The sequence below is a fragment of the Nomascus leucogenys genome, chromosome 13 (assembly GCF_006542625.1).
Source record: "Nomascus leucogenys isolate Asia chromosome 13, Asia_NLE_v1, whole genome shotgun sequence".
Taxonomy (NCBI): Eukaryota; Metazoa; Chordata; class Mammalia; order Primates; family Hylobatidae; genus Nomascus; species Nomascus leucogenys.
In genome coordinates, this window is record NC_044393.1 from 27,253,941 (window position 1) to 27,281,363 (window position 27,423).

At 46.3% G+C, this 27,423-nt stretch overlaps 2 protein-coding genes across 4 annotated transcripts in view; both read left to right on the top strand.

Annotated features, from left to right (window-relative positions):
- The window catches only part of SOGA1 (suppressor of glucose, autophagy associated 1), a 96,440-nt gene extending 89,262 nt beyond the window's left edge, over positions 1 to 7,178 (top strand). Inside the window, exon 16 of the transcript XR_004033118.1 lies at positions 6,986 to 7,178. The gene's annotated coding sequence lies outside the window, so the exon portion shown is untranslated. The remainder of the gene's footprint in view (positions 1 to 6,985) is intronic.
- Positions 926 to 27,161, top strand: DSN1 (DSN1 component of MIS12 kinetochore complex). Of its 3 annotated transcripts, XR_004033119.1 has the most exons (12): positions 926 to 1,340; positions 3,543 to 3,591; positions 3,823 to 4,143; positions 6,986 to 7,059; positions 8,191 to 8,263; positions 12,128 to 12,215; positions 16,360 to 16,419; positions 16,808 to 16,882; positions 19,126 to 19,273; positions 20,106 to 20,193; positions 22,069 to 23,088; positions 26,544 to 27,161. XR_004033119.1 is itself a non-coding variant. In XM_003253535.3 (11 exons), exons 2-11 carry the CDS (start codon positions 3,558 to 3,560, stop codon positions 22,176 to 22,178), a joined length of 1,071 nt encoding a protein of 356 aa, XP_003253583.1. In that variant the 5' UTR covers positions 926 to 1,340; positions 3,543 to 3,557; the 3' UTR covers positions 22,179 to 23,169. The 3 variants fall into 3 exon arrangements, 2 of the variants coding, with proteins under 2 accessions (XP_003253583.1, XP_003253584.1); XM_003253535.3 differs by lacking the exon at positions 26,544 to 27,161 and having other exon boundaries at positions 22,069 to 23,169; XM_003253536.3 differs by lacking the exons at positions 3,543 to 3,591; positions 26,544 to 27,161 and having other exon boundaries at positions 928 to 1,340; positions 22,069 to 23,169.
- The last annotated feature ends 262 nt before the right edge of the window (positions 27,162 to 27,423 follow it).

Here is a 27,423-nt window from a genome sequence, read left to right on the forward strand (position 1 = left end):
CTCTCTGGAGCCTCCTAGGCCAGCATGGGATAGTGGAGCAGGAACAGGCTGGGCTCCTGGGAGCACAGAAAGGACAGTTGGTTTTCAGCCTAAGGCCAGAGAGAAGGCTTAGGAGAGAAATCAATCATTCCTTAGCTGAGGCTTAAAATTGGAGGATGTGACCGGGCGCAGTGGCTCACACCTGTAATCCCAGCTCTTTGGGAGGCCGAGGTGGGTGGATCACCTGAGGTCAGGAGTTCGCGACCAGCCTGGCCAACATGGCAAAACCCCGTCTCTACTAAAACTACAAAAATTAGCCAGGCGTGGTGGTGGGCGCCTGTAATCCCAGCTACTCGGGAGGCTGAGGCAGGAGAATCGCTTGAACCCGATCCCGGAAGGCGGAGGTTGCAGGGAGGCGAGATAGCGCCACTGCACTCCAGCCTGGGCGACAGAGCGAGACTCCGTCTCAAAATACAAAAAAAATTGCAGGATGTCGCTAGCAAAAGCAGGGAAAGCCTTCCCAGGCAGAGGGAACAGCGCCTGGGAATACAGCGCCTCAAAGAGCATCTGATGCCCTGTCCCTGTCCTACCCCTAGGCCCAGCCCGACCTGCCGCACCTCCCCGGCCCCGACCGTGGACACTGCGACCACTTGGGGGCGCTGTGACCTACTCCCGGGTGAAACGAAACCCGAGGGCAGGCCCCCCCCCCCACCAAGCAAGTAAAGCAAGCCGTTTGAGGGAGTGGCCTGGAAATGAGAGAGAAAAAGTCCTAGAGCAGGAGTGGGATAGACTGTGAGGCAAACTGAGCTCAGAGCTCCAGTCCACTGTGGGGAGAGTCACGGTCCACATTTTGGGATTTAAGGAGATAAAGGGAGTGGGAACCAGAGCCTAGCGACGGGGACAGGGCATCAGATGCCCTTTGAGGCGCTGTATTCCTCCGGCAAGAATCTCTCCGGGCCTCTGTTTCCCCCATCTTAGATGGGCTCTGGGGCCTTCGGGCGCAAAAGGACACGATAGTGTGGCGGGTCCCGGAAAGGGACTCCCGGGCGGGGTGTTGCGGGGAGGTGGTGACGTGGCCGGACAGGACCTAAAAGACTTGGACTAGAGGAGCGGAGCTGGCAGAAGCATTGGACGACGGTGTACGCATGCGCGTCGTCGGAGGCAGGCGTTCTGCGCGCGCGTGCCCGAGAAACTGACGGCCGCGCATGCGCCCTTAGTTGGCGGGAAGTTTCGGAGGCGGCGACCGTGACGTAGAAGGCGGAGACCGCTTGACCCTGACCAGGGAGGATCGGCTGCAGGGGCGCCAGGCGTCCAGGAGTGACCTGGGGCTGTGGAGAGCGACCCGTGGCCTTGTGTTTCAGGTACGGAGGTTCCGGACTGGACGGGCGTTGCCCTGAGGTCAGGAAGTCACAGACTTGTCCTCTGATGTGGCCCCGCCCGCCGCCGCACTAATCTCTTTGGCGTCGTACCCCTCGGCCCAGCTCGACCCGCCGCAGCCCCGGCCCCGACCGTGTTCACTGGGGGGCCCCGGGGGCGCTGCGACCTCCTCCCGGGTGAAATGAAACCCGAGGGCAGTCCCCCTTACCGACCCCATTAGAGACGTATCTGTCGAGCCAGGGGTCTAGGCTCCAGAAACAGGGGTGAGGACTGGGCAGAGGGCTGGGGTGACAGGCCTGGGTTCGAATTGCCCCTGTGCCCCCAGGCTGGCTGTGTCACAAGCTTGGGCCAGGCTTTTTGGCCCTCTGAACCTCAGTTCCCCTGTCTGCAGAGTGGAGTTAATGGTGCTTACGGAATTGTGGAAAGGATTAAGTGGAATAACGATGCAAGTAAAGCGCTTACATAGCACAGGTCCTAGCATAGAATAAGCGTTTAACGGTTGACAGTTGTTGCTTTTCTAAGCCTGGATCTGTGTGATACAGTCGTTATTATCCAAGCCTGGATCTGTGTGATACGGTCATAAGGACCGTGGGGGATTCAGATCCTTGACCGACTCCTCCTTGTTATCTTTTCCTTTTTGTCCCTCTGCATATATTCATATCTTTTTACTTAGCACTCCCCACAGACAGATTTCTGCTGGGAGGGAGGGGACAATGAAGAGATGCCTAGGTGACATCCCTGCCTTCCAGTCAGTTGTTCATGACAGGCACTAGGAATACAAATACAGCCTGGCTGGGGAGACAGACATCTAAACAGATTTTATAGCCAATGCTACAAAGGTCAAGGAGCATAGCCATCAACTCTGCCAAAGATAAGTGATGTGAAAGCTTCATATTTGAGCCAGGTTGGGAAGGATGAATAAGTTTAACATGTAGAAGGACAGATATGTGTAAAGATTCAGAAGTAGTACAGGGAATAGGACTGGGAGGAGAGAGCAGGAATGGGTAAATTGGGACTAGTTTACCTAAGGTGTTGAGTACACTTTGGAAAAGTCCTGGCAACTGTCTGAAGAATAGACTGGGCCGGGCGCGGTGGCTCAGGCCTGTAATCCCAGCACTTTGGGAGGCCGAGGCCGGGTGGATCACCTGAGGTCAAAAGTTTGAGACCAGCCTGGCCAATATAGGGAAACCCCATAGCTACTAAAAATACAAAAATTAGCCGGGTGTGGTGGCAGGCACCTGTAATCCCAGCTACTCAGGAAGCTGAGGCAGGAGAATCGCTTGAACCTGGGAGGTGGAAGTTGCAGTGAGCCGAGACTACGCCACTGCACTCCAGCCTGGGCGACAGAGTGAGATTCTACCTCAAAAAAAAAAACAAAAAGAATAGACTGGAGAGGGGCCGTTGGAGGTAGAAAAACTAGTGGAGAGACTATTAGATAGTGGGACCAGAAATTATGAGACCTGAACTAAACTAGTAACAGTGAGGCTGGGCATGGTGGCTCACGCCTGTAATCCCAGGACTTTGGGAGGCCTAGGCTGGTGGATCACTTGAGGCCAGGAGTTTGAGACCAGCCTGGCCAACACGGGGAAACCCCATCTCTACTAAAAATGCAAAAATTAGCCAGGCATGGTGGTGCACACCTGTAATCCCAGCTACTCAGGAGGCTGAGGCAGGAGAATCACCTGAACTGGGGAGGAGGAGGTTGCAGTGAGCCAAGATTGCGCCACTGCACTCCAGCCTGGGTGACAGAGCAAGACCCTGTCTCAAAATAATAAATAAACTAGTAACAGTGAGAATGGAGAAAAGATTTAGAGACTGTTTATAGAACAGTTAGGATTTTGGATCTGGAGAACTGAGAAGAAGAAGTAATGGATGATGTGGTTTTTCTAGTTTGGAAGACCAGGTAGACCATAATGTCATCAATGGAATTAGGGACTAGTTAAACACAAAGTAACTGGGAAGTAAGGTAGGGTATGTGTTCAGGGAGACTTGAATATTTCTAGCAATAAAGTGTATAGAAATTCAGAAGAGGAGGTGATGGCCCCTGCTGATATTCTCTGTCAGGGAAGTGGATAAGGGTAGCTCGGAGAGGCTGGAAAGCACATGGCCTATTCTGGGGCAGTAAAGCCCCACTGAGACTGCAGCTGAAATGTGAAGAACAGATCACTTCATTTTCCTATTTTCAGAGTTTACCACCTAGGATGACTTCAGTGACTAGATCAGAGATCATAGATGGTAAGTATTGTAGTGAAATTCAGTACCTCTTACCTTGGGTTCAGGCTTCTGAGCTATACCCAAATCTTTCCTGGCTCCTGGTGGATTTGGAATCACATACTCATTATTTGCAGAGATGCTTTCTTTATGTTTCCACGATCTAGGGGCATACATTTACTTTTTCCACTTTTTTGCACAAATAGTTGTGGCGGGCTTGATTTTGTATTTTGACTTTTTTATAACAAATGCTAGAAAAAGGACCAGTGATGTCTAAGACTCATGATCATCGATTGGAATCAAGTCTCAGTCCTGTGGAAGTGTTTACTAAAACATCTGCCTCCCTGGAGATGAATCAAGGCGTTTCAGAGGAAAGAATTCACCTTGGCTGTAGCCCTAAAAAAGGGGGAAATTGTGATCTCAGCCACCAGGAAAGACTTCAGTCGAAGTCCCTTCATTTGTCCCCTCAAGAACAATCTGCCAGTTATCAAGACAGGAGGCAATCCTGGCGGCGAGCAAGTATGAAAGAAACGAACCGGCGGAAGTCGCTGCATCCGATTCACCAGGGCATCACAGGTGGGGTGCTGTGTACACAAGACAGTGAGGTTCCAGCTCAGATAAGAGGCAGTGAGGTATGGCAGAAAGTGTGGGAGAATAGACATGACTTGCTACTTTGTAAGTACTGATGTCAAACACCTAGTAAATGTTCAGTATTACTGCTATTTCTTTTTAAGAGACAGGATGTTGCTGTTTTGTCTAGGCTGGACTTGAACTTCTGGGCTCAAGCAATCCTCCCACTTCAGCCTCCCAAGTAGCTGGGACTACAGGCGTGAGCCACTGCACCTGGCTTACTACTTATATTATTAGCTGCCACAAATAAATTTCTAATTGTTCAATACTCACCTCTGCTAGAGTGAGAGACATTAAAGATTTCTTTCTGTGGTTTTCTGTCTCATACTCTAAAGTGGAGCAGAAGATAGTTGGATTGATACCTGATTTTAGCCTTTATAACTGGAAATACCTCAGAGGGAAGATGCAAATACAAATATGTAGAATGGGCCAGGCACAGTGCCTCATGCCTCTAAATCCCAGCACTTTGGGAGGCAGGAGGATTGCTTGAGTCCAGGAGTTTGAGGACAACCTAGGCAAGATGGCAAGACCCCATCTCTACAAAAAGTTTTTTAAAAAATAGCAGGGCATGGTGGCACATACCTGTAGTCCCAGCTACTGGAGAGAGGCTGAGGCAAGAGGATCACTTGGGCCCAGGAATTCAAGGCAGCGGTGAGCTATGATTGTGCCACTCAATCTATCCTGGGTGACAAAGTAAGACTCCTGTCTCTAAAAAACTTTGTCTCTTTTTCCCTATCCCCTCTCTCTTCCCTCCTCCCTCCCTGCACCCCACCCCTCTCCCTTCCCTCTTCCCTCCCTGCACCCTACCCACCCCCGCCTCTCTTTCTTTCTCTCTCTCTCTCTCTCTGTGTGTGTGTGTGTGTGTGTGTGTGTGTGTGTGTGTGTGTGTATCTAGAGTGAAAAACTTAGTTTTTAGGGATGCTATACAGAATGTGATTTATATCATTTTGTGTGAATTTACAATAGTAACTATGTCTTAGTAAGCATCAAAGTACAGAACATAACGTGGAAAAGCTTGCATATTTCAGGAAGACTATACTAGCTCTGTGATGTTGAGTAAATTAACCTTCTTTGTCTTAAGGTCTTCATCAGCAACTTGGAGGTGAAATAGTACCTATCTTACATAACACAGTACTTGGCACATAGTAAGGCCTGAAATGTTAAGCTACTGTGATTAGTTTTAAGGTATCATCCCATTTCCAAGTGGTCTGATGCACAGAAGGAAATCTGGGTAAAGATAGCCACTTAGCACATCAGAAAATTGCTGCCACAAGGCCCATGTACTTTAGTCCCTAGATGTGCTGAGAAAACATCAGTGCATCCCAAGATTAGCCCTACCTTTAGCTCTATGCCAGAGTATTTAGACTTAAACAGAAAAGCATCAATGTAATAAGATTGGTTATTGCCTGGTTATTTCTGGCAACCTGCCAGGTTTCCTTGGTTATAGGCAGAAAGTATCCTGTTTTTCTTGACTAATAGCAGTGACAATTAAGAGACAAGAACTTTAAAAACACAACCGGCTGAAGCTAGAGGGCAAAAAGGCATGTAGCTCTCATAATTCACAAAGCAAAATTCCTTTGCTATGTAATAATTGTTTTCAAGCAGACATAATTTTAAAAAACGGTATCTACATCTTGCGATTGGTTAGAGATTCAGTCGCATGATTATGTAAAATGCTCACCCAATTCAGTCTAATAACTCACCATATGACCTTGGGCAAGTTACCTATTACTTTGTGCCTGTGTCATTATCTGTTATCTGAATGGAATTCATAGGATACTTGCCTCAAGGTTTACTGAAATATGTATATAGCATTTCATAAAATCCTTTTTATATAGCAAGTGTTCAACAAATGTTAGCTATTAATGTTATTATTAGGTTATTATAGAGAGGCAGTGTGGTAATAGAGAGAAAAACAGATACTGGTGACAGACTTGGGTTTGAATTCTGGCTCCACCAATTTCCAGTTTCTGGCCTCAAACAAGTCATTTCCCCTCAGAGCTGCAGTTTTCCCATTTGTAAAATGGAACTTTATAATAGTACTCTTCTTATAGTATACAGTACAAAGTGTTTAAAGCACATTGCAGTGCCTGTCCTATAAAAACGCTCAGATTTGGCCAGGCACGGTGGCTCACACCTGTAATCCCAGCACTTTGGAAGGCCAAGGCAGGCAGATCACTTGAGGCCAGGAGTTCAAGACCAGCCTGGCCAACATGGGGAAACCCTGTCTCTACTAAAAATACAAAAAATTACCTGGGTGTGGTGGCGCATGCCTGTAATCCCAGCTACTGCAACCTCTTGGCTCACTGCGGCCTCCGCCTCCTGAGCCCTTTTGATTCTCGTGCCTCAGCCTCTGGAGTAGCTGGGATTACAGGCGCATGCCACCACTTCTGGCTAATTTTTCTATTTTTAGTAGAGACGGGATTTCACCATGTTGTCCAGGCTGGTCTGCAGCTCGTGGTCCCAAGTGATCCCATGCCTCGGCCCCAGAGTGTTGGGACTACAGGCATGAGCCACCGTACCTGCCCAATACAAAGATTCTTATAACTTTTTTTTTTTTAAGTTTAGATGCACAAATGGGTAAACTTCATTCCTCAGTGTTCCTGCAAAAATTAGAATTCTGTCTTTAACTAAAGAAGGCTGTTCTTGCCTTAAGTTGGATTTATCAAGAGGGAGGACATTTTTCAATTTTGTTAGTTGCTAACTATGTAACTATCATTTTTCAGTTTTGTTAGTTTCTAACTATGTAACTATCCAGCTCCTTAAATGTGGCTATGTTTTATGTTAGAGCTCAGCCGGTCTATCAGTGTCGATTTAGCAGAAAGCAAACGGCTTGGCTGTCTCCTGCTTTCCAGTTTCCAGGTGAGGTTCTTATAACTGGGAAATGTTTTTGTGTTTTTTTAACTGCTATTGTGACAATCTTTGATTTTTAGATGGAGTCTGACTCTGTCGCCCAGGCTGGAGTGCAGTGGTATGATCTTGACTCACTGCAACCTCCGCCTCCCAGGTTCAAGTGATTCTCCTGCCTCAGCCTCCAGAGTAGCTGGGACTACAGGCACATGCCACCACGCCCCGCTAATTTTTGTACTTTTAGTAGAGACGGGGTTTCACCGTGTTGGCCAGAATTGTCTTGATCTCCTGACCTCCTAATCCGCCTGCCTTGGCCTCCCAAAGTGCTGGGATTACAGGCATGAGCCACCGCATCCAGCCCTTAATTTTTTGCATTTTAGTAGAGACGGGGTTTCATCGTGTTGCCCAGGCTGGTCTTGAACGCCTGAGCTCAGGCAGTCCACCCACCTCGGCCTCCCAAAGTGCTAGGATTACAGGTGTAAGCCACCGCGCCCAGCCTTTTTTAAAGGTGTATTGTGTATTATGTGGCTACCAGGTACTTACATCAGTTTAGATAAGCAGGTAATTTGTATGAATTAAATAACCCTTTTTTTTTCCTGAACTGAAAGTCAAAATCTATAGTCCAAGCAACAAAGAGTTTTTTGTTTTTCCTTTGTTTGTTTTTTTTGTTTGTTTTTTTGAGACGGAGTCTCGCTCTGTCACCAGGCTGGAGTGCAGTGGCACAATCTCGGCTCACTGCAACCTCTGCCTCCCGGGTTCAAGCGATTCTCCCGCCTCAGCCTCCTGAGTAGCTGGGACTACAGGCACAAGCCACCATGCCCCGCTAATTTTTTTTGTATTTTTAGTAGAGACGGGGTTTCACCATGTTGGCCAGGATGGTCTCCATCTCCTGACCTTATTACCCGCCTGTCTCGGCCTCCCAAAGTGCTGGGATTACAGGCGTAAGCCACTGTGCCTGGTCAACAAAGAGTTTTTTTTTTTTCCCTTATCTATTTATTTGTTGCTGTGAAAAGTCTTATGTGTAAAAATTAAATCATATTTAGTATTTAGTTTCATATTTATTAAACATCATAAAGTGACATAAATTTAGGACTGGCCTGGAAATTTTTGGTGGTTGTACTAAAAATGCTTTTCTTTATTTAGTTCTCTATTCAGAAACTTGAACCTTTCCTAAGGGACACTAAGGGCTTCAGTCTTGAAAGTTTTAGAGCCAAAGGTAAGTTGCTAACAGGTAAGTGAGCTTTGACCCTGGGCAGTCAAAGCTTTGCTCACAGCTTCCCCATTTACAGAAGCTGCTGCCTTATAAAACTTGCTCCCCGACCTTTTTTTTTTTTTTTTTTAAGACAGAGTCTCACTCTGTTGCCCAGACTGGAGTGCAGTAGGGTGATCTTGGCTCACTGCAGCCTCTGCCTCCTGGGTTCAAGCAGTTCTCCTTCCTGAGCCTCCCAAGTAGCTGGGAGCCACCACACCTGGCTAATTTTTGTATTTTTAGTAGAGGAGAGGTTTCACCATGTCGGCCGGGCTGGTCTTGGAACTCCTGACCTCAGTGATCTGCCTACCTTGGTCTCCCAAAGTGCTGGGATTACAGGCATGAGCCACTGTGCCCAGCCCCCTACTTTTTTTAAATTGCAAGAATATATGCTTATGAAGCTAAGGAGGTGTGAAAAATAATCTTCCCTTCCACTCTGACCCCCAGTCTCAGTTCCTCTCCCCAAAGGTAGCTATGGCCACCAGTTTCTTGTGTATCCTTGCAGAAATATTTATTGCTTTTTTTTTCTTTCTTTCTTTTTTTTTTTTTTTTTTGAGATGGAGTCACGCTCTGTCACCCAGGCTGGAATACAGTGGCACAATCTTGGCTCACTGCAACCTCTGCCTCCTGGGTTCAAGCAATTCTCCTGCCTCAGCCTCCTGAGTTGCTGGGGTTACAGGCACCCACCACCGTGCCCAGCTAATTTTTTGTATACTTAGTAGATATGGGGTTTCGCCATGTTGGCCAGGCTGGTTTCTAATTCCTGACCTTAGGTGATCCGCCCGCCTTGGCCTCCTAAAGTGCTGGGATTACAGGCACAAGCCACTGTGCCTGGCCTGGATTTAACTCGTTCTTTACTAATAGGCTTTAAGGGTTGGTTTTTTTTTTTATTATTATTAGTCTTTTGCTACTACAGTAAATAATGTAATGTTTTTTTTGTTTTTTTTTTTTTTTTTTGAGATGGAGTCTCGCTGTGTTGCCCAGGCTGGAGTGCAGTGGCGCGATCTCGGCTCACTGCAAGGTCCTCCTCCCGGGTTCACGCCATTCTCCTGCCTCAGCTTCCCGAGTAGCTGGGACTACAGGCATCTGCCACTGCGCCCGGCTAATTTTTTGTATTTTTAGTACAGCCAGGGTTTCACGGTGGTCTTGATCTCCTGATCTCATGATCCGCCCGCCTCCGCCTCCCAAAGTGCTGGGATTACAAGCGTGAGTCACCTTGTTGCCCAGGCTGGAGTGCAATGGTGCGATCTCGGCTCACTGCAACCTCTGCCTCCCAGGTTCAAGCGATTCTCCTGCCTCAGCCTCCCTAGTAGCTGGGATTTCAGGCATGTGCCACCACGCCAGGCTAATTTTGTATTTTTAGTAGAGACGGGGTTTCTCCATGTTGGTCAGGCTGGTCTGGAACTCCCAACCTCAGGTGATCCGCCCGCCACAGCCTCCCAAAGTGCTGGGATTACAGGCATGAGCCACCACGTCTGGCCTTTTTTTTTTTTTGAGAAGGAGTCTCGCCCTGTTGCCCAGGCTGGAGTGCAGTGGCGCAACCTCGGCTCACTGCAAGCTCCGCCTCCTGGGTCCACGCCATTCTCCTGCCTCAGCCTCCCGAGTAGCTGGGACTACAGGCTTCTGCCACCACGCCCGGCTAATTTTTTGTATTTTTAGTAGAGACGGGGTTTCACCGTGTTAGCCAGGATGGTCTCGATCTCCTGACCTCGTGATCCGCCCGTCTTGGCCTCCCAAAGTGCTGGGATTACAGGCATGAGCCACCGCACCCGGCCCTGTGTTCATTTTTAAAACTTAGGATGGTGGCTCTTTTACATTGATTGGTAGGAACTCTTTATATTACGAGGAAGTTAGCTAGTTGTCTGTGAAATAAATTACTAATGATTCAACTTTCTAGGAAGTACCTATTCTGCTAATAGTGTAAATATACACTTATCCAGGGTCAGAAATACTCAAGTTTACTCACTTAAAAGATCTAGAAAATATATGAACTTGGGCTTACTTGCCAGTTAAAATTGTTTATCTCAGAATTGTACCATCACCTTAATTAAAGTAGATATGCTAAGATTATCCTGATAACTAATTAACATAGCCTTTCCCCTTAGCATTCTTCACCTGAATGTAGTAGTGGACTCTTCAAGTCTAGCAGAGGCCTGTTTTTAACCTTACGCCCATAATTTTTTTTTTTTTCTGAGACAGGATCTCGCTCTGTTGCCCAGGCTGGAGTGCACTGGCATGATCACAGTTAACTGCAGCCTTGATCTCCTAGGCTCAAGCATTTCTCCTTCCTCAGCCTCCCAAGTAGCTGGAACTACAGGCATGTGCCACCACACCCAGCTAACTTTCTAAAAAAATTTTTTTTGTAGACATGGGGTCTTGCTGTGTTGCTCAGGCTGGTCTTGAACTCCTGGGCTCAAGTGAAACTCTCACCTCAGCATCCCTAAGTTCTGGGATTATAGCAGTGAGGCACTGTGCCTGGCCTTTTTGGTTTTCTTTCTTTCTTTTTTTGAGACGGAGTCTTGCTCTGTTGACAGGCTGGAGTGCAATGGTGTAATCTCGGCTCACTGCAACCTCCGCCTCCCAGGTTCAAGTGATTCTCCTTCCTCAGCCTCCTGAGTAGCTGGGACTACAGGCACGCGCCACCACACCCAGCTAATTTTTGTATTTTTAGTAGAGACGGGGTTTCACCATGTTGGCCAGGATGGTGTTGATCTCTTGACCTCGTGATCTGCCCGCCTTGGCCTCCCAAAGTGCTGGGATTACAGGCATGAGCCACTGCGCCCAGCCTGGTTTTCTTTTTCTAATAAAGAGATGAGGTTTCACTATGTTGCTCAAGCTGTGCTGGGCTCAAGCAATCCTCCTGCCTTAGCCTCCTAAGTAGCTGGAACTACAAGCACTATGCCCGGCTATGCCCATAATTTTTTATTTGCCTCCGTGTTTCTTATAACCCTCTTGCCTATTGCCTGACTTCTTTTTTTTTTTTTTTTTTTGATGAGACAGAGTCTCATTCTCGCCCAGGCTGGTGTGGCACCATCTCAGCTCACTGCAACCTCTGCCTCTCAGGTTCAAGCGATTCCCCTGCCTCAGCCTCCCGAGTAGCCGGGATTACCACCACGCCCAGCTAATTTTTGTATTTTTAGTAGAGACAGGGTTTCATCATGTTAGCCTGGCTGTTCTCAAACTCCTGATCTCAAGTGATCTGTCTGCCTTGGCCTCCCAAAGTGCTGGGATTACATGTGTGAGCCACCCCGCCCAACCTCAGATATACCTTTTAAACTGCTTTTTCACAGTTCATTTATAGAAACATTTATCATAAATGTCATAAAGGCTGGGCACAGTGGCTTACGCCTACAATCCCAGGACTTTGGGAGGCTGAGGCAGGCGAATTGCTTGAGCCCAGGAGCTGGAGACCAGCCTAGGCAACATGGTAAAACCCCATTTCTACAGAAAATACAAAAATTAGCTGGGCATGGTGGTGCTGCCTGTATTCCCAGCAAATAGGGAGGCTGAGGCGGGGGTTACATTGCTTGAGTCCAGGAGGTGGAGGTTGCAGTGAGCTGAGATCACACCACTGCACTCCAGCCTAGGTGACAGAGCGAGAGTCTGTCTAAATAGATAAAAATGAGTTGTCTTTCATTTTATCTATACCTACCAGAAAAAAAAAGATAAAATCTTTCTACATACTTAACTCCACACTTTTGGGTGGGCTTGAGGACCAACATGTAGCAGTAGACCCTAGAGCTGAGACTACCTTAATATACCTTTGTCAGCATCTCACTATGAAAATGTATATTTTCTTTATTTTATGACACGTAAATTTGTGCTGTCTAGCATCTTCTCTTTCTGAAGAATTGAAACATTTTGCAGACGGACTGGAAACTGATGGAACTCTACAAAAATGTTTTGAAGATTCAAATGGGTAAGAGCAGTTCCCTTTCTGTCCTAAATTATGATTGAATTAGGACTTTTGGCCGGGCGTTGGTGGCTGACGCCTGTAATCCCAGCACTTTGGGAGGCCAAGGTAGGCAGATCACGAGGTCAGGAGATCCAGGCCATCCTGGCTAACACGGTGAAACCCTGTCTCTACTAAAAATAAAAAAAAAAATTAGCCGGGCGTGGTGGCAGGTGCCTGTAGTCCCAGCTACTCGGGAGGCTGAGGCAGGAGAATGGCGTGAACCCGGGAGGCGGAGCTTGCAGTGAGCCGAGATCGAGCCACTGCACTCCAGCCTGGGTGACAGAGGGAGACTCCGTCTCACAAAAGAAAAAAAAAAAGAATTAGGCCTTTTTTTTTTTTTTTTTTGAGACGGAGTCTCACTCTGTGGCCCAGGCTGGAGTGCAGTGGCGCAATCTCGGCTCACTGCAAGCTCCGCTTCCCGGGTTCACGCCATTCTCCTACCTCAGCCTCCCGAGTAGCAGGGACTACAGCCGCCCGCCACCACGCCCAGCTAATTTTTTGTATTTTTAGTAGAGACGGGGTTTCACTGTTTTTTAGCCAGGATGGTCTCGATCTCCTGACCTCGTGATCCGCCCGCCTCGGCCTCCCAAAGTGCTGGGATTACAGGCATGAGCCACCGTGCCCGGCCAGAATTAGGACTTTTGTTACAATTAGATAGTTGTTCATTCACCAACAAACATTTATTCAGCATCTTCTCTTTTTATTTATTTATTTTTTGATTCTGAGTCTTGCTCTGTCCCCCAGGCTGGAGTGCAATGGTGCAATCTTGGCTTACTGCAACCTCCGTCTCCCAGGTTGAAACCACTCTCCTGCCTCAGCCTCCCAGGTATCTGGGACTACAGGCATGCGCCACCATGCCTGGCTAATTTTTTTTGTATTTTTAGTAGAGATGGGGGAGATGGGGTTTCACCATGCTGGCCAGGCTGGTCTCGAGCTCCTGACCTCAAGTAGTTCGCCCTACTCAGCCTCCCAAAGTGCTGAGATTATAGGTGTGAGCCATCCCGCCTGTTCTTATTTTTTGTATTTTTGTAGAGATGAAGTTTCACTATGTTGGCCAGGCTAGTCTTGAACTCCTAACCTCAGGTGATCTGCCTGCCTCAGCCTCCCAAAGTGCTGGGATTACAGGCATGAGCCACCGCGCCGGCCTATTTTTAATTTTAAAGGCGGGGTCTCCCTATGTTACTGAGGCCTTTAGAACTCCTGGGTTCAAGTGAACCTCCTGCCTCTGCCTCCCAAAGTGCTGGGATTACAGCCATGAGCCCCCACACCCAGCGGATTCAGCATCTTATGTACCAGGCTCTTTTAGATGCTGGTGATATAATGACAAGTCAAGCAAGGTCTCTTTTGTCATACATTATAATAGAAGACACAATAAACAAATATATGGGAAATAATGACTCAGCGATAATCTAGGAGGTCAGTAAATATAATCGTGACTTGAGGGGGTGGGCAACTTTAGCTGGAGTGTTCAGAGAAGACCTCTAATGATTTGACCTTGGGCTTGAAACCTGTAAGATCTGAATGGTGAGAAGGAACCAGCCATGAAAAGATGAGGGGAAAAACATAACTCACATCTTTGCTAGCTTGCCAAGAGCCAAAGAACATGGCTCTTGAATATTAGCAGAAATTTAAAACTACCCCCAAAACTGGTACTTCCTCTGTAGGGGTGAGGCTAACATCCTTAACACCCTAATTACCACCCAGCAACAAGTCACTTCGCTTGGGCTTACATCATGAACTTTAGGTTTTGACTTCACAAAGGTCTTTAGGATTGACATTGCTAGACAGGAAATGAAAAACATTTTAGCTTAAAGTAGCATCTCCTTTTTTTTTTTCTTTTTGAGATGGAATTTTGCTCTCGTCACCCAGGCTGGAGTGTAATGGCGCAATCTCTACTCACTGCAACCTCTGCCTCCCGAGTTCAAGTGATTCTCCTGCCTCAGCCTCCCGAGTAGCTAGGATTACAGGCACCTGCCACCATGCCCAGCTAATTTTTTATTTTTAGTACAGGCAGGGTTTCACCATATTGTCTCGACTGGTCTCAAACTCCTGACCTCAAGTGATCCACCCTTCTTGGCCACCCAAAGTGCTAGGATTACAGGCGTGAACCACCGCACCGGCCCTATTTTTAATGCAGTATATTTTAGCACAAGCTAGTGTATCTTAGCCAGAGGTAGTAATGGCTGTGTGTCTCAGGCTTTCCTGGAAAAAACATGAATGGTGGCACAAATAATTTGTTTTTGCGAGGTAAAATACCAAGTACATATAAAATATTTTGGCATTTTCAGGCCTGCTTCTTTTCCATAAGAATTAATTACCCCACTCATTTAAGCCATTGGGTAACAGTAGGAATCAAAGTTGGTAAGCTGGACGGTGCCAGAGCACAGAGAGCCTTAAGTGCCAGGTTAAGGAGTTTTGACTTTTCTTCTGTATGCAGTAGAGAGTCACAGAGTTATTTTTGTTTTGTTTGTTTTGTTTTTTTTTTTTTGAGACAGAGTCTCGCTCTGTTGGCCAGGCTGGAGTGCAGTGGCACAATCTCAGCTCACTGCAACCTCCACCTCCTGGGCTCAATCAATTCTCTGCCTCAGCCTCCCTAGCAGCTGGGATTACAGGTGTGTGCCACCACGCCTGGCTAATCTTTGTATCTTTAGTAGAGACAGGGTTTCACCATGTTGGCCAGGCTGGTCTTGAACTCCTGACCTCAGGTAATCTGCCTGCCTCGGCCTCCTAGAGTGCTGGGATTACAGGCGTAAGCCACCACGCCCGGCTGAGAGTCACAGAGTTTTTAAGCAAAGAAAAAAAGAAATTAGAGAAATATTTTAAGAAAGGTTAATCTGGCCATGATGTGAATTGGAATTGATAAGAGAAACAATATAAAGAGACCACTTAGAAAGCTATTACCTAGCTATTACCTACAGCTTAGAAAGTTATTACCTAGTGCAAGCCCGGCACAGTGGCTCAAGCTTGTAATCCCAGCAGTTTGGGAGCCTGAGGCGGGCAGATCACGAGGTCAGGAGATTGAAACCATCCTGGCTTAACACAGTGAAACCCCGTCTCTACTAAAAATACAAAAAATCAGCCAGGGTGGTGGTGGGCGCCTGTAGTCCCAGCTACTCGGGAGGCTGAGGCAGGAGAATGGCATAAACCCAGGAGGCGAAGCTTGCAGTGAGCCAAGATTGCGCCACTGCACTCCAGCCTGGGCGACAGAGTGAGACTCCATCTCAAAAAAATAGAAAGTTATTACCTAGTGGAAAAGTGAAATAGAGTCCAACATTAAGTATTTTTTGAAAGACAAAAATTATGTTAAGGGATTCTGGGCATGGTGGCTCCCACCTGTAATCTGAGCATTTTGGGAGACCAAGGTGGGAGGATCACTTGAGCCCAGGAGTTTGAGACCTGGGCAACATGGCGAGACTCCATCTCTACTAAAAAGAAATAAATAAAAGGCTGGGTGCAGTGGCTCATGCCTGTAATCCCAGCACTTTGGGAGGCTGAGGTGGGTGGATCATGAGGTCAGGAGTTTGAGACCAGCCTGGCCAACATAGTGAAACCCCGTCTCTACTAAAAATACAAAAATTAGCCGGGGATGGTCATGGGCGCCTGTAGTCCTGGCTACTCTGGAGGCTGAGGCAGGAAAATCACTTGAACCCGGGAGGCGGAGGTTGCAGTGAGCCGAGATCGCGCCACTGCACTCCAGCCTGGGCGACACAGCGAGACTCCATCTCAAAAATAAATAAATAGCTGGGTGCTGTTGCTCATGCCTGTAATCCCAGCACTTTGGGAGGTTGAGGCGGGCAGATCACCTGAGGTCGGGAGTTTGAGACCAGCCTGACCAACATGGAGAAACCCCACCTCTACTGAAAATACAAAATTAGCCGGACGTGGTGGCACATGCCTATAATTCCAGCTACTCTGGAGGCTGAGGCAGGAGGATCTGTTGAACCAGGGAGGCAGAGGTTGCAGAGAGCCAAGATTGTGCCATTGCACTTCAGCCTGGGCAACAAGAGGGAAACTCCATCTCAAATAAATAAATAAGTAATTTATAAGCGATTATATTAAAGCAAATATTTCTTGAAAGATTTATGTCATAATCCTATCTGTTTTCCAGAAAAGCATCAGATTTTTCTCTGGAAGCATCTGTGGCTGAGATGAAGGAATACATAACAAAGTAAGTTAACCTTTGTTAGAAAATCTAAATTCGTTCTCCCATCTGGGGAAATTAACTAACTTGGAAAAAATGAATAGTAAGCATTGTATTTGGAGAGTCAGCATTAGTGCACCAATACCAGAAGTTAGAAGGCTGCATATTGAGATTTTTATGGACTCCACTAATGATCAATTTCATAGAATGGAGTCTAGATAATACAAATATTAATTTGAAGAACTCAGGTTTGATATGATTAAATATCCTTTGAATTGGTCAGGCTTTCTAACCCTGTAATGACCTTTCAACTCATATTTACATCCAGATTGTACACCTCACATACACTTACTGTTACTGTGAGTGATTCAGAATAAGATAAAAATTAACTGAATTTTTTTCCTGATTCTTACAGGTTTTCTTTAGAACGTCAGACTTGGGATCAGCTCTTGCTTCACTACCAGCAGGAGGCTGAAGAGATATTGTCCAGGTTAGATCTATGAAGTGTAAAAACTGTCTTTAAAAATCTTAGGAGTTTGATTGGTGTTTATTTCAGTTCTGTTAGCACAAATTGAAAGACGAATCCTTTCTCACGGGCCAAGAAGCTCATCAAATTCTATAGTGTGTATTAGCACTCTCTGACCATAAACGGGAAGTGAGTGAGAGGAAGGAAGAGTTGGTGTCACTATTTTCAGTCCAAGAACACAATTGCTTCTGTTCTGTGTCCTTGGCTAACATTTCATATCCTGGGGGAGACAGGCACATCTCTGCATTGTACCTGGCAGCCTGGGGCTGGGCCAAGAACAGTAACCAAGGGGCTTCAGTGAGCACATGGCCTATGAGCTGCAGGTTTGGGGGATGCCCTTGGCCAGGGCCTTCTTGGAGACAGAAAGACATGAAAGTGGGTGATGAGGAAGATTGAGGAAAGAGAGGATCTTTGGGTCTTGAAGATAGAGGAAAAGTAGGAAAGTGCTAGGTGGTTTTTTTTTTGTTTTGGTTTGTTTTGGAGACAGACTCTTGCTCTGTTGCCAAGGCTGGAGTGCATGGCGCCATCTGAGCTCACTCTGCCTCCTGGGTTCAAGCAATTCTGCCTCAGCCTCCTGAGTAGCTGGGACTACAGGTGTGTGCCATGATGCCTGGCTAATTTTTGTATTTTTAGTAGAGACAGGATTTCACCATGTTGGCCAGGCTGGGCTGGGTGTTTTTTTGTTGTTTTTTTGTTTGTTTTTTTGCTCTGTCGCCCAGGCTGGAATGCAGTGGCACAATCTCGGCTCACTGCAGCCTCTAACTCCCGGGTTCAGGTGATTCTCCTGCCTCAGCCTCCTGAGTAGCTGGGATTACAGGCATGCCCCACCACACCCCACTAATTTTTGTATTTTTAGTAGAGACGGGGTTTCGCCATGTTGGCCAGGCTGGTCGTGAACTCCTGGCCTCAAGTGATCTGCCCATCTTGGCCTCCCAATATGTTGAGATTACAGGTGTAAGCCATGGCACCTGGCCAGAAAATGCTAGATTTTGATTTAGTTGAACATTTAAACCACGGTTTTAAGCTTTTTTTCGAAATAGAATCAGCTAGAATCCTAACTACAAAATGTTAGTCAAAACCCTAATTACAAAAGTGGCCTCTCAGTAGAGAGGGGCTTTGAGGAACATGGTTTGAAAAATTTCCCCAATCCAGGTAATGATGGTTATCAGTTACTTTATTCACCTCTTTCATACTCTATTTATGAAGATAGATAATGTGTAAGATGCCAGTTTCAGATAAAAACTTTTGCGGCAAAGCTTGTAGGTTAAGAGGAATGGTTCTAGAAGCAGACTGTCTGTTCAGACTCCTAATTGTTCCTTAGTTTTGTGACCTTGGGCAAGTCACTTAGTCTTGAATGAGCCTGAGGTTTGCTCATTTGAAAATGGAGATGATATTAGTACCTTCCTCATTGAGTTATTGTGTCAAATCAGGTTAAATGTAAAGTGCCCAGTAGTGTCTGGCATCTACTTAGCAGTCAGTAAATTGTAGTAGTTGTTGTTATTAAAGTTGTTGTTCATCAGTTTTCATGAACTCTCAGTCCTGTTCAGTTATTTTAGATAATTGAAGTAGGCCAGCATGTTTTGGTAAACAATTATAGACACTGACTTTTGGATAGCAAGCTTTGGCTTCACTCTCTCCCAAGTATAGTCCTTCTGGCATATGGACCTTACTATTAAGTGGATTCAACTGACTGGAAGCTTCCAGCATTTCCTGGAGTCCGGAGGTATAAAGACATGAATACTAGACAATTGTTTCAGAACTTCTTGTTAAGGCCAGGCGCAGTGGCTCACGCCTGTAATTCCAGCACTTTGGGAGGCCGAAGCAGGCAGATCACAAGTTCAGGAGTTTGAGACCAGCCTGGCCAACATGGTGAAACCGTGTCTCTACTAAAAATACAAAAAATTAGCCGGGCATGGTGGCAGGTGCCTGAAATCCCAGCTACTCAGGAGGCTGAGGCAGGAAAATCACTTGAACCCGGGAGGGAGAGGTTGCAGTGAGCTGAGACCGCACCACTGCACTCCAGCCTGGGCAACAGAGTGAGACTCCGTCTCAAAAAAAAAAAAAAAAAAAAAACTTCCTGTTAAAAAGAGAGCCTATACCTAGTGTAGAGTGGAGGAATACTGATTCAGCTTTATAGGATAATCTTTGGTATCTCTTTCAGAAAATAATTACAGAATCTCTCAAAAGCTCTTTTGTTTTGTTTTTAGAGGATCAACTGAGGCCAAAACTACTGAGGTCAAAGTGGAACCTGTGACATATCTTAGGTCTTCTCAGAATGAAGTTCTTAATACAAAACCTGACTACCAGAAAATATTACAGAACCAGAGCAAGGTCTTTGATTGTATGGAGTTGGTGGTAAGTGGGCTCATGTTTATTTAGTTGAGTTATCCAGCTTTGCCACCTTGTAATCCTTGGAAATTAAAAGACCTGGAGAATATGTATAAGTGTAAGTTGAATAAGTATATTCAGCTCTACCTTGGGAAAACATGGAGAGACAATTAAAAAATAATAAACAAATGAATATATAGTGGTAAATGCTGATGAAGCAGGGTAAGAGGGACAGACAGTATAGGGAGGTTGGTGGGTTGCTATTTTATATAGCAAGGTTATTGAAGGCCCCTCTGAGGTGCCATTTCAACAGGCTTGAAGGAAATGAGCCATGAGGACATTTGAGGGAGTAGTATTGTGTCAATCCAGGTATTAACAGCAAGCAGATGGCATTTGAAAGGACAATTCAAGGAGAGTTTATTTTCAAAAAGGCTAAATAGAAAGGTATAGGTATTGGAGAACCACAAGGGTTAGTGGAGTAACCTGGGGCTTATAGGCAGCAGAGCTCTTACTCCCCCTAGGACTAAAAGGGAGGAGGCAGTAGCAGTTACTGTGGCACCTAATGGGAGAAAGTCACATGGTTAGCTGACTTGAGCCAACTCAAGATGACTCGTTCAGCTCCTTCCCACTTAGGCATCCTGTTGGTAGAGGTTACACAGGTCAGCCTCCTGGAGCATAGAGCAGCCTGGAGAAGAATGTGGTGTGACTTTGGAGGAACAAACAGAATTATCTGGCATAAGCATTCCAGGCTGAAAGAACAGCAAGCCCAAAGCTCCTGAGCAAGAGCTTGCTTGTCGGGTTTGAGGAACATCCAAGAAGCCATGGACCTTTACAGCTCACAGCTGTCTTTTTTCTACAGATGGATGAGCTGAAAGGATCAGTGAAACAGCTGCAGGCCTTTATGGATGAAAGTACCCAGTGCTTCCAGAAGGTGTCAGTACAGCTTGGTAAGCTTGTCTCTTGAGGGGACCAGAGTTTGGGCTGTTTTCCATCTGATAGCCTTTGGGATACAAACTGCCCTTCAAAGCCTATGGTCCAAGAGGGTAAGACCTATATGAGGTGATTTGTTTTTCTCCCCACAATAAATAGTATGTTATGGGTACTCAGAGTTGATAGGAAATTTCTAGATGTAAATTCTACAGAAGCACAGTAGACTGAGAAATTAAATCCCCATGAAATATGTTGTTGTTTTGGTAAATCCAAGACTTAAGAAATACCCACCCATTGCTTTTTCCAACTCTTCATTTCCCAAGAATTCACTAAGTGACACTGACATTACTCCTTCCTAGCTTTTCCTGACCTCCTTCCAGCCCTAAATTATTGGCTATACATACCTTCATTTTCTTTCTTCTTTTTTTTTTTTTTGAGGCAAAGTCTCACTCTCGCTCTGTCATCCAGGTTGGAGTGAATGGCGCAATGACTGCACAGCTCACTGCAGCCTCAACCTGATAGGCTCAAGCAGTCCTTTCACCTCAGGCTCCCAGAGTAGCTGGGACTAAAAGCGTGCACCACCACACCCAGCTAAATTTTTAATTTTTTTGTAGAGATGGGGTCCCCCTGTTTGTCCAGGCTGGTCTTCAACTCCTGGGCTCAAGTGATCATCCTGCCTCGGCCTCCCAAAGTGCTGGGATTACAATTGTGAGCCACTGCACCTGACCATCTTGTTTTTGTTGCTGTTGTTGTTGTTTTTTTTTTTGTTTTGTCTTGTTTTGTTTTGTTTTTTTGAGACGGAGTTTCACTCTTGTTGCCCAGGCTAGAGTGCAATGGTGCGATCTCGGCTCACTGCAACCTCTGCTTCCCAGGTTCAAGTGATTCTTCTGCCTCAGCCTCCCAAGTAGCTGGGATTACAGGCATGCTCCACCATGCCCGGCTAATTTTATATTTTTAGTAGAGACGGGCTTTCTCCATGTTCGTCAGGCTGGTCTCGAACTCCTGACTTCAGGTGATCCACCTGCCTCGGCCTCCCCAAGTGCTGGGATTACAGGTGTGAGCCACTGCACCCAGCCTCCATCTTCTTATTGATCACATTGTATTGTGATTGTAGTGGTGGCTGGCTTTTTTTTTTTTTTTTTTTTTGAGACAGTCTCACTCTGTTGCCCAGGCTAGAGTGCAGTGGCATGATCTTGGCTCACTGCAACCTCTGCCTCTTGAGTTCAAGATATTCTCCCACCTCAGCCTCCTGAGTAGCTGGGATTACAGGCATGTGCCGCCATGCCTGGCTAATTTTTGTATTTTTAGTAGAGATGGGGTTTCACCATGTTGGTCAGGCTGGTCTTGAACTTCTGATCGCAAGTGATCTGCTCACTTTGGCTTTCCAAAGTGTTGGGATTACAGGGATTACAGGCATGAGCCACCCTTTTTTTTTTTTTTTTTTTTTAAAGACAGGGTCTTGCTCTGTTGCCCTGGCTGGAATACAGGGGCGCAGTCATGACTCATTGCAGCCTCAACTTTCTGGGCACTCAGGTGATCCTCTTGCCTCCCATGTAGCTGGAGGATCATGCTAGGACCATGCTAGGCTAATTTTTTTTTTTTTTTTTTTTTTTGTAGAGACAAGGTCTTACTGTTGCCCAGGCTAGTCTCAAACTCCTGGGCTCAAGGAATCCTCCCGCCTTGGTCTCCCAAAGTGCTGGGATTACAGGCGTGAGCCACCATGCCCAGCTGTGGCTGGCATTCTTACCAAATTGTCATCTCCTTGAGGCCAGAGACTCTTATTTGTCTTTGTAGTGCCCTTCCATGTCTGGCACAATGTCCCTACATTAAGTTTTCAATAAATGTTACATTATTTCAATTGAAATTTATTTTTTGGCCTCTTTTCTCTGCAGGGAAGAGAAGCATGCAACAATTAGATCCCTCACCAGCTCGAAAACTGTTGAAGCTTCACCTACAGAACCCACCTGCCACACATGGATCTGGATCTGGATCTTGTCAGTGACCTTATGAGAGTTTCTGCCACAAGGTGCCCAAGAGGAGAGGAATGGGAAGAGTGCCCCAGCACATAGTGACTGCATGATTTCTGCTCATTGCCTTTGAAGATAACTGGCAGGACTGACTGTAGAGCACTTTGACTTTTTTCAAAATGTGATGGAATTTGTACATCCAAATGAATATTGTATAGATGTTTTTCCCAGGAATGTGCAAAATGCTTGAAAGTTCAAACTTCTTTTTTGAAATGATCTTCAGATCTAGTGGCCCATTCTTTTATCTTTATCCTGTGAAGGTGTTTTTCAGGTTTTGAAACAATCCAAAAATCATTTAGGACCAAGTCTGAGGAAACATTTTAGTGACCAAGTTGGATTCTGGTTGTAAAGGAATGATACTAATTTTCTAGCATGGCTCTGAAGGTGATTTTAGGTAGAAGAGTTTTGAGGCTGGGCACAATGGCTCATGCCTGTAATCCTAGCACTTTGGGAGACTGAGGCGGGTGGATTGCTTGAGCCCAGAAGTTGAAGACCAGCCTGAGAAATAAGGTGAAACCCTGTCTACAAAAAATACAAAAAGTTAGCTGGGTGTGGTGGCGTGCGCCTGTGGTGCTAGCTACTCAGAAGGCTGAGGTGGGAGGATTGTTTGAGCCCAGGAGGTTGAGGCTGCAGTGAGTTCTAATTGCGCCACTGCACTCTAGCCTGAGTGACAGTGAGACACTGTCTTAAAAAAAATTAAAAATTCTAAAAAAATGAAAAAAAAGTTTTGAGCATTGTTTGCATCATTGGGATACATGTGTCACTTCACAAGATGTTCAATTTGAAGGAAATACCACTCATTCTCTATGTCCTGTTGTCTGTAGTGTGCTTCAGTTTTTAATATTGAGTTGACCTCCTAAATCCTGGATTCATGACAAGAAAGGAGTAAGTACTACTATTCATTGTTCTATTTGTTTATAATCTGTATTGTAAAATTGCACATAATTAAAAGCTTTCCCTTGTCTTTGTCTATGTTTTGAGTGTATAAACAAAAAGGGAGTGCCGGGCGCAGTGGCTCACGCCTATAATCCCAGCACTTTGGGAGGCCAAGTTGGGCAGATTGCCTGAGCTCGGGAGGTCATGACCAGCCTGGGCAATACGGTGAAACCCTGTCTCTACTAAAAATACAATAAATTAGCCGGGCGTGGTGGCGTGCACTTGTAGTTCCAGCTACTCAGGAGGCTGAGGCAGGAGTATTGCTTGAACCTGGGAGGTAGCGCTTGCAGTGAGCCAAGATTGCACCACTGCACTCCAGCCTGGGCGGAAGAGCGAGACTCCGTCTCAGAAAAAAAAAAAAGACAGGGAGGGCAGGGCACGGTGGCTCACACCTGTAATCCCAGCACTTTGGGAGGCTGGGAGGCTAGGGTGGGCAGATCATGAGGTGAGGAGTTCAAGTCTAGCCTGACCAACATAGTGAAACACCGTCTCTATTAAAAATACAGAAATTAGCCAGGCGTGTTGGTGCATGCCTGTAATCCCAGCTACTCGGGAGGCTGAGGCAGAAGAATTGCTTGAACCCGGGAGGCAGAGGTTGCAGTGAGCCAAGATCATGCCATTGTACTCCAGCCTGGGCGACAGAGTGAGACTCTGTCTCAAAAAAAAAAAAAAAAAAAAAAGAGGGAGGGCTGGGCATGGTGGCTCACACCTGTAATCCCAGCACTTTGGGAGGCTGAGGTAGGTGGATCACTTGAGGTCAGGAGTTCAAGACCACCCTGGCCAACGTGGTAAATCCCCATAGCTATAAAAAAATAGCCGGGTATGGTGGCACACACCTGTAATCCCAGCTACTTGGGAGCCTGAGGCAGGAGAATCACTTGAACCCAGGAGGCAGAGCTTGCGGTGAGCCGAGATAGTGCCATTCACTCCTGGGCAGTGCTTTTTCCTGGGCGAAAGGCGAGACTCCATCTCAAAAAAAAAAAAAAAAAAAAAACTAGGAGGGTTTAACAGAAAATAGGATTCTTTGCCAAGATGCTGAAGTGAATAGTAGTGTTGAGATATACCTCTGCATTAATTACCAGTAGAACACCAACTAGGCCAGGCACTTTGGGAGGCTGAGGTGAGTGGTCACTTGAGCCTGGGAGTCTGAGACCAGCCATGGGCAGCATGCCAAAACTCTGTCTACAAAAAATACAAAAATTAGCTGAGAGTGGTGGTGCATACCTGTATTTCCAGCTACTTGGGAGGCTGACATGAGAGGATCAATTGAGCCTGGAAGGCCAAGCCTGCAGCAAGACATGATCACAGAACTACATTCCAGCCTGGGCAACAGTGTGAGACCCTATCTCAAAATTAAAAAAATTTTTAAAAAGCCACACACACACACAAAAACCCACTATCTAATTTATTACTTATGTTTCTTATTCTGGCCAGGCATGGTGGCTCACACCTGTAATCCAGCATTTTGGGAGGCTGAAGTGGAACGATCACTTGAGGCTAGGAGTTCAAGATCAGCCTAGGCAAGATGGTGAGACCCCTGTCCCTACAAAAAATTAAAATTTTTTTTTAAATTTGATGGTGTATGCCTGTAGTCCTCATGCCTGTAGTCCCAGCTACTCAGGAGGCTGAGGCGGGAAGATCCCTTGAGCTCGGGAGTTCAAGGCTGCAGCGAGCTATGATTGTGCCTCTGCACTCCAGCCTAGACAACAGCAAGACCCTGGCTCAAAAACAAACAAGCTAACTAAATAAATAAATCCAGGCAGTAGTGCCATGGCATGCTCACGGCTCACTGGACCCTCAACCTCCTGAGCTCAAGCAATTCTTCCACCTCAGCCTCCCAAACAGCTGGGACTACAGGTGTGCGCCATCACATCTGACTAATTTTTGTTTTGTTTTGTTTGAGACAGAGTCTCCCTCTGTTGCCCAGGCTGGAGTGCCCTGGTGCCATCTCGGCTCACTGCAACTTCCGCCTCCCGGGTTTAAGTGATTCTCCTGCCTCAGCCTTGCGAGTAGCTAGGATTCCACACACGCACCACCACACCTGGCTAATTTTTGTATTTTTAGTAGAGGTGGGGTTTCACCATGTTGCCCCGGCTGGTCTTGAACTTCTGACCTTAGGTGATCCACCCAACTTAGGCTCCTAAAGTGCTGGGATTACAGCTGTGAGCCACCGCACCTGGCCTAACTTTTGTACTTTTGTAGGAATGTGGTTTCTCCATGTTGCCCAGGCTGGTCTCAAACTGGACTCAAGACATACACCCACCTCAGCCTCCCAAAATGCTGAGATTACAAGTGTGAGCCACTGTGCTCAGCCAAAATAAAATGTTTCTTATTCTCTGATCCCACTAAAGGGACAAATCTCATTTCAGTTAAACACCCAGTCATAATCTTAAGTCTTAAACCTTGGTGCAAATGCCAGTTAATGAGAAATGACATCTCCTTGCTTTGACCTACATTTGTTCTTTATTCCTTTATATATTTACCGAGTACCCGCCATATGCCACACACAGTTCTAGGATTGGAGGAGGGAGCAAAGAGCAAAAACACATGGTTTCTCTGTCATGATGCTCAGTTTGCTGACGATACAGGGAACAAGAGAAAACTGCAGAAGAGATATTTTAGCTGACTTGGGAAAGATGAAGGAGTTAAATGGGGCAAGTATTTCAGGCAAAAGGAGAAGCAATTTCCAAAGGCTTCAGGAGGAGAGTGGAGCATGCTGGGAGACTTTAAAAAAAAAAAAGAATAAAGCAGGAGTGCTGGGCACCAGTAGAAGACTGGTCTGAGACAAGTATAATTGAAAGTCAATAGAAGGCTTCAAGAAAGGGCGAGAAGATCAGAACTTTATTTTTAGAAGATTACTCTAGTTGCGGTGTGGGGAAAAGATAGCGAAGTGTGGGTGTGAAAGACCAGTTAGGTTATTGCAGGAGTCTAGGAGAGAAATGAGAGCTTGTGCTGGGTGTTGGCAGTGGATGAGTGGGGTGGGACTGCTCGTGTTGCCCACAGTGTCTGGAACATAGGCATGTAACCTAGGTGTTAAAAACCTAACTCTAGCCGGGCATGGTGGCTCACGCCTGTAATCCCAGCACTTTGAGAGGCTGAGGTGGGTGGATCACCTGAGGTCAGGAGTTCAAGACTAGCCTGGCCAACATGGTGAAACCCCGTCTCTACAAAAATACAAAAATTAGCCGAGCATAATGGCAGGTGCCTGTAATCCCAACTACTCAGAAGGCTGAGGTGGGAGAATTGCTGGAACCCGGGAGGGGGTGAAGGTTGTAGTGAGCCGAGATTGTGCCACTGCACTCCAGTCTGGGCAACAGAGCAAGACTCCGTCTCAAAAAAAAAAACCCTAACTCTGCCATTTATTAACTGTGACTGAGAAATTTATTTAATCTCTTATCTCGAAGGTTGAGAGAATTATAGAACCTATATCACAGGGATGCTATAAGAATTAAATAATAGGGGCAGCCACGGTGTCCTATTTTGATGAACACGACTGCGAGCCATCGGACCCTGAGCAGGAGATGCAAACCAACATGCTGCTGGAGCTCGCAAGGTCACTTTTCAATAGGATGGACTTTGAAGACTTGGGGTTGGTAGTAGATTGGGATCACCACCTGCCTCCACCAGCTGCCAAGACTGTGGTTGAGAACCTCCCCAGGACAGTCATCAGAGGCGCCCAGGCTGAGCTCAAGTACCCCATGTGTCTTTTGGAATTTGAGGAGGAGGAGACTGCCATTGAGATGCCTTGCCATCACCTTTTCCATTCCAGCTGCATTCTGCCCTGGCTAAGCAAGACAAATTCCTGTCCCTTGTGCCGCCACGAGCTGCCCACTGATGATGACACTTATGAGGAGCACAGAAGAGATAAGTCTCGAAAACAGCAGCAGCAACACCGACTGGAGAACCTCCATGGAGCCATGTACACATGAGGAGGTTGGGGCTGAGTGCTGGCCCTCTGCGTCTTCCTTATTAACCTTGAATCCTCATTAAAGGTTTCTTTACCCACAAAAAAAAAAAAAAAAGAATTAAATAATATAAAAGTTTAGCAGTATCAGTATGCTGCAGGAGGTAAAGCTTGAACAGTGGGTAGATGATGGAGCAATTAGAGATGGGAAAGCTTGTTCTATTTGGGATACCAAATGGAGAAATCAACTGGTCTGTCAAATAACACAGGTGGAGAACTGGGTGGAGAAATCTAGACTGGAAATAACATTTGAGAGTTGCTGATGTCTAGTTCTTGATGACTTGAGAATGAATGATATAGTCCACAGTAGAGCAAGAAGG

What these genes read in the sequence shown, in the direction of transcription:
- DSN1 (XM_003253535.3), top strand. Translation starts at nt 3,558, where the DNA reads ATGACTTCAGTGACTAGATCAGAGATCATAGATG. An exon ending in TAGATCAGAGATCATAGATG is followed by an intron (nt 3,592 to 3,822) that starts GTAAGTATTGTA and finishes AACAAATGCTAG; the next exon opens with AAAAAGGACCAGTGATGTCT. An exon ending in TTGATTGTATGGAGTTGGTG is followed by an intron (nt 19,274 to 20,105) that starts GTAAGTGGGCTC and finishes TTTTTTCTACAG; the next exon opens with ATGGATGAGCTGAAAGGATC.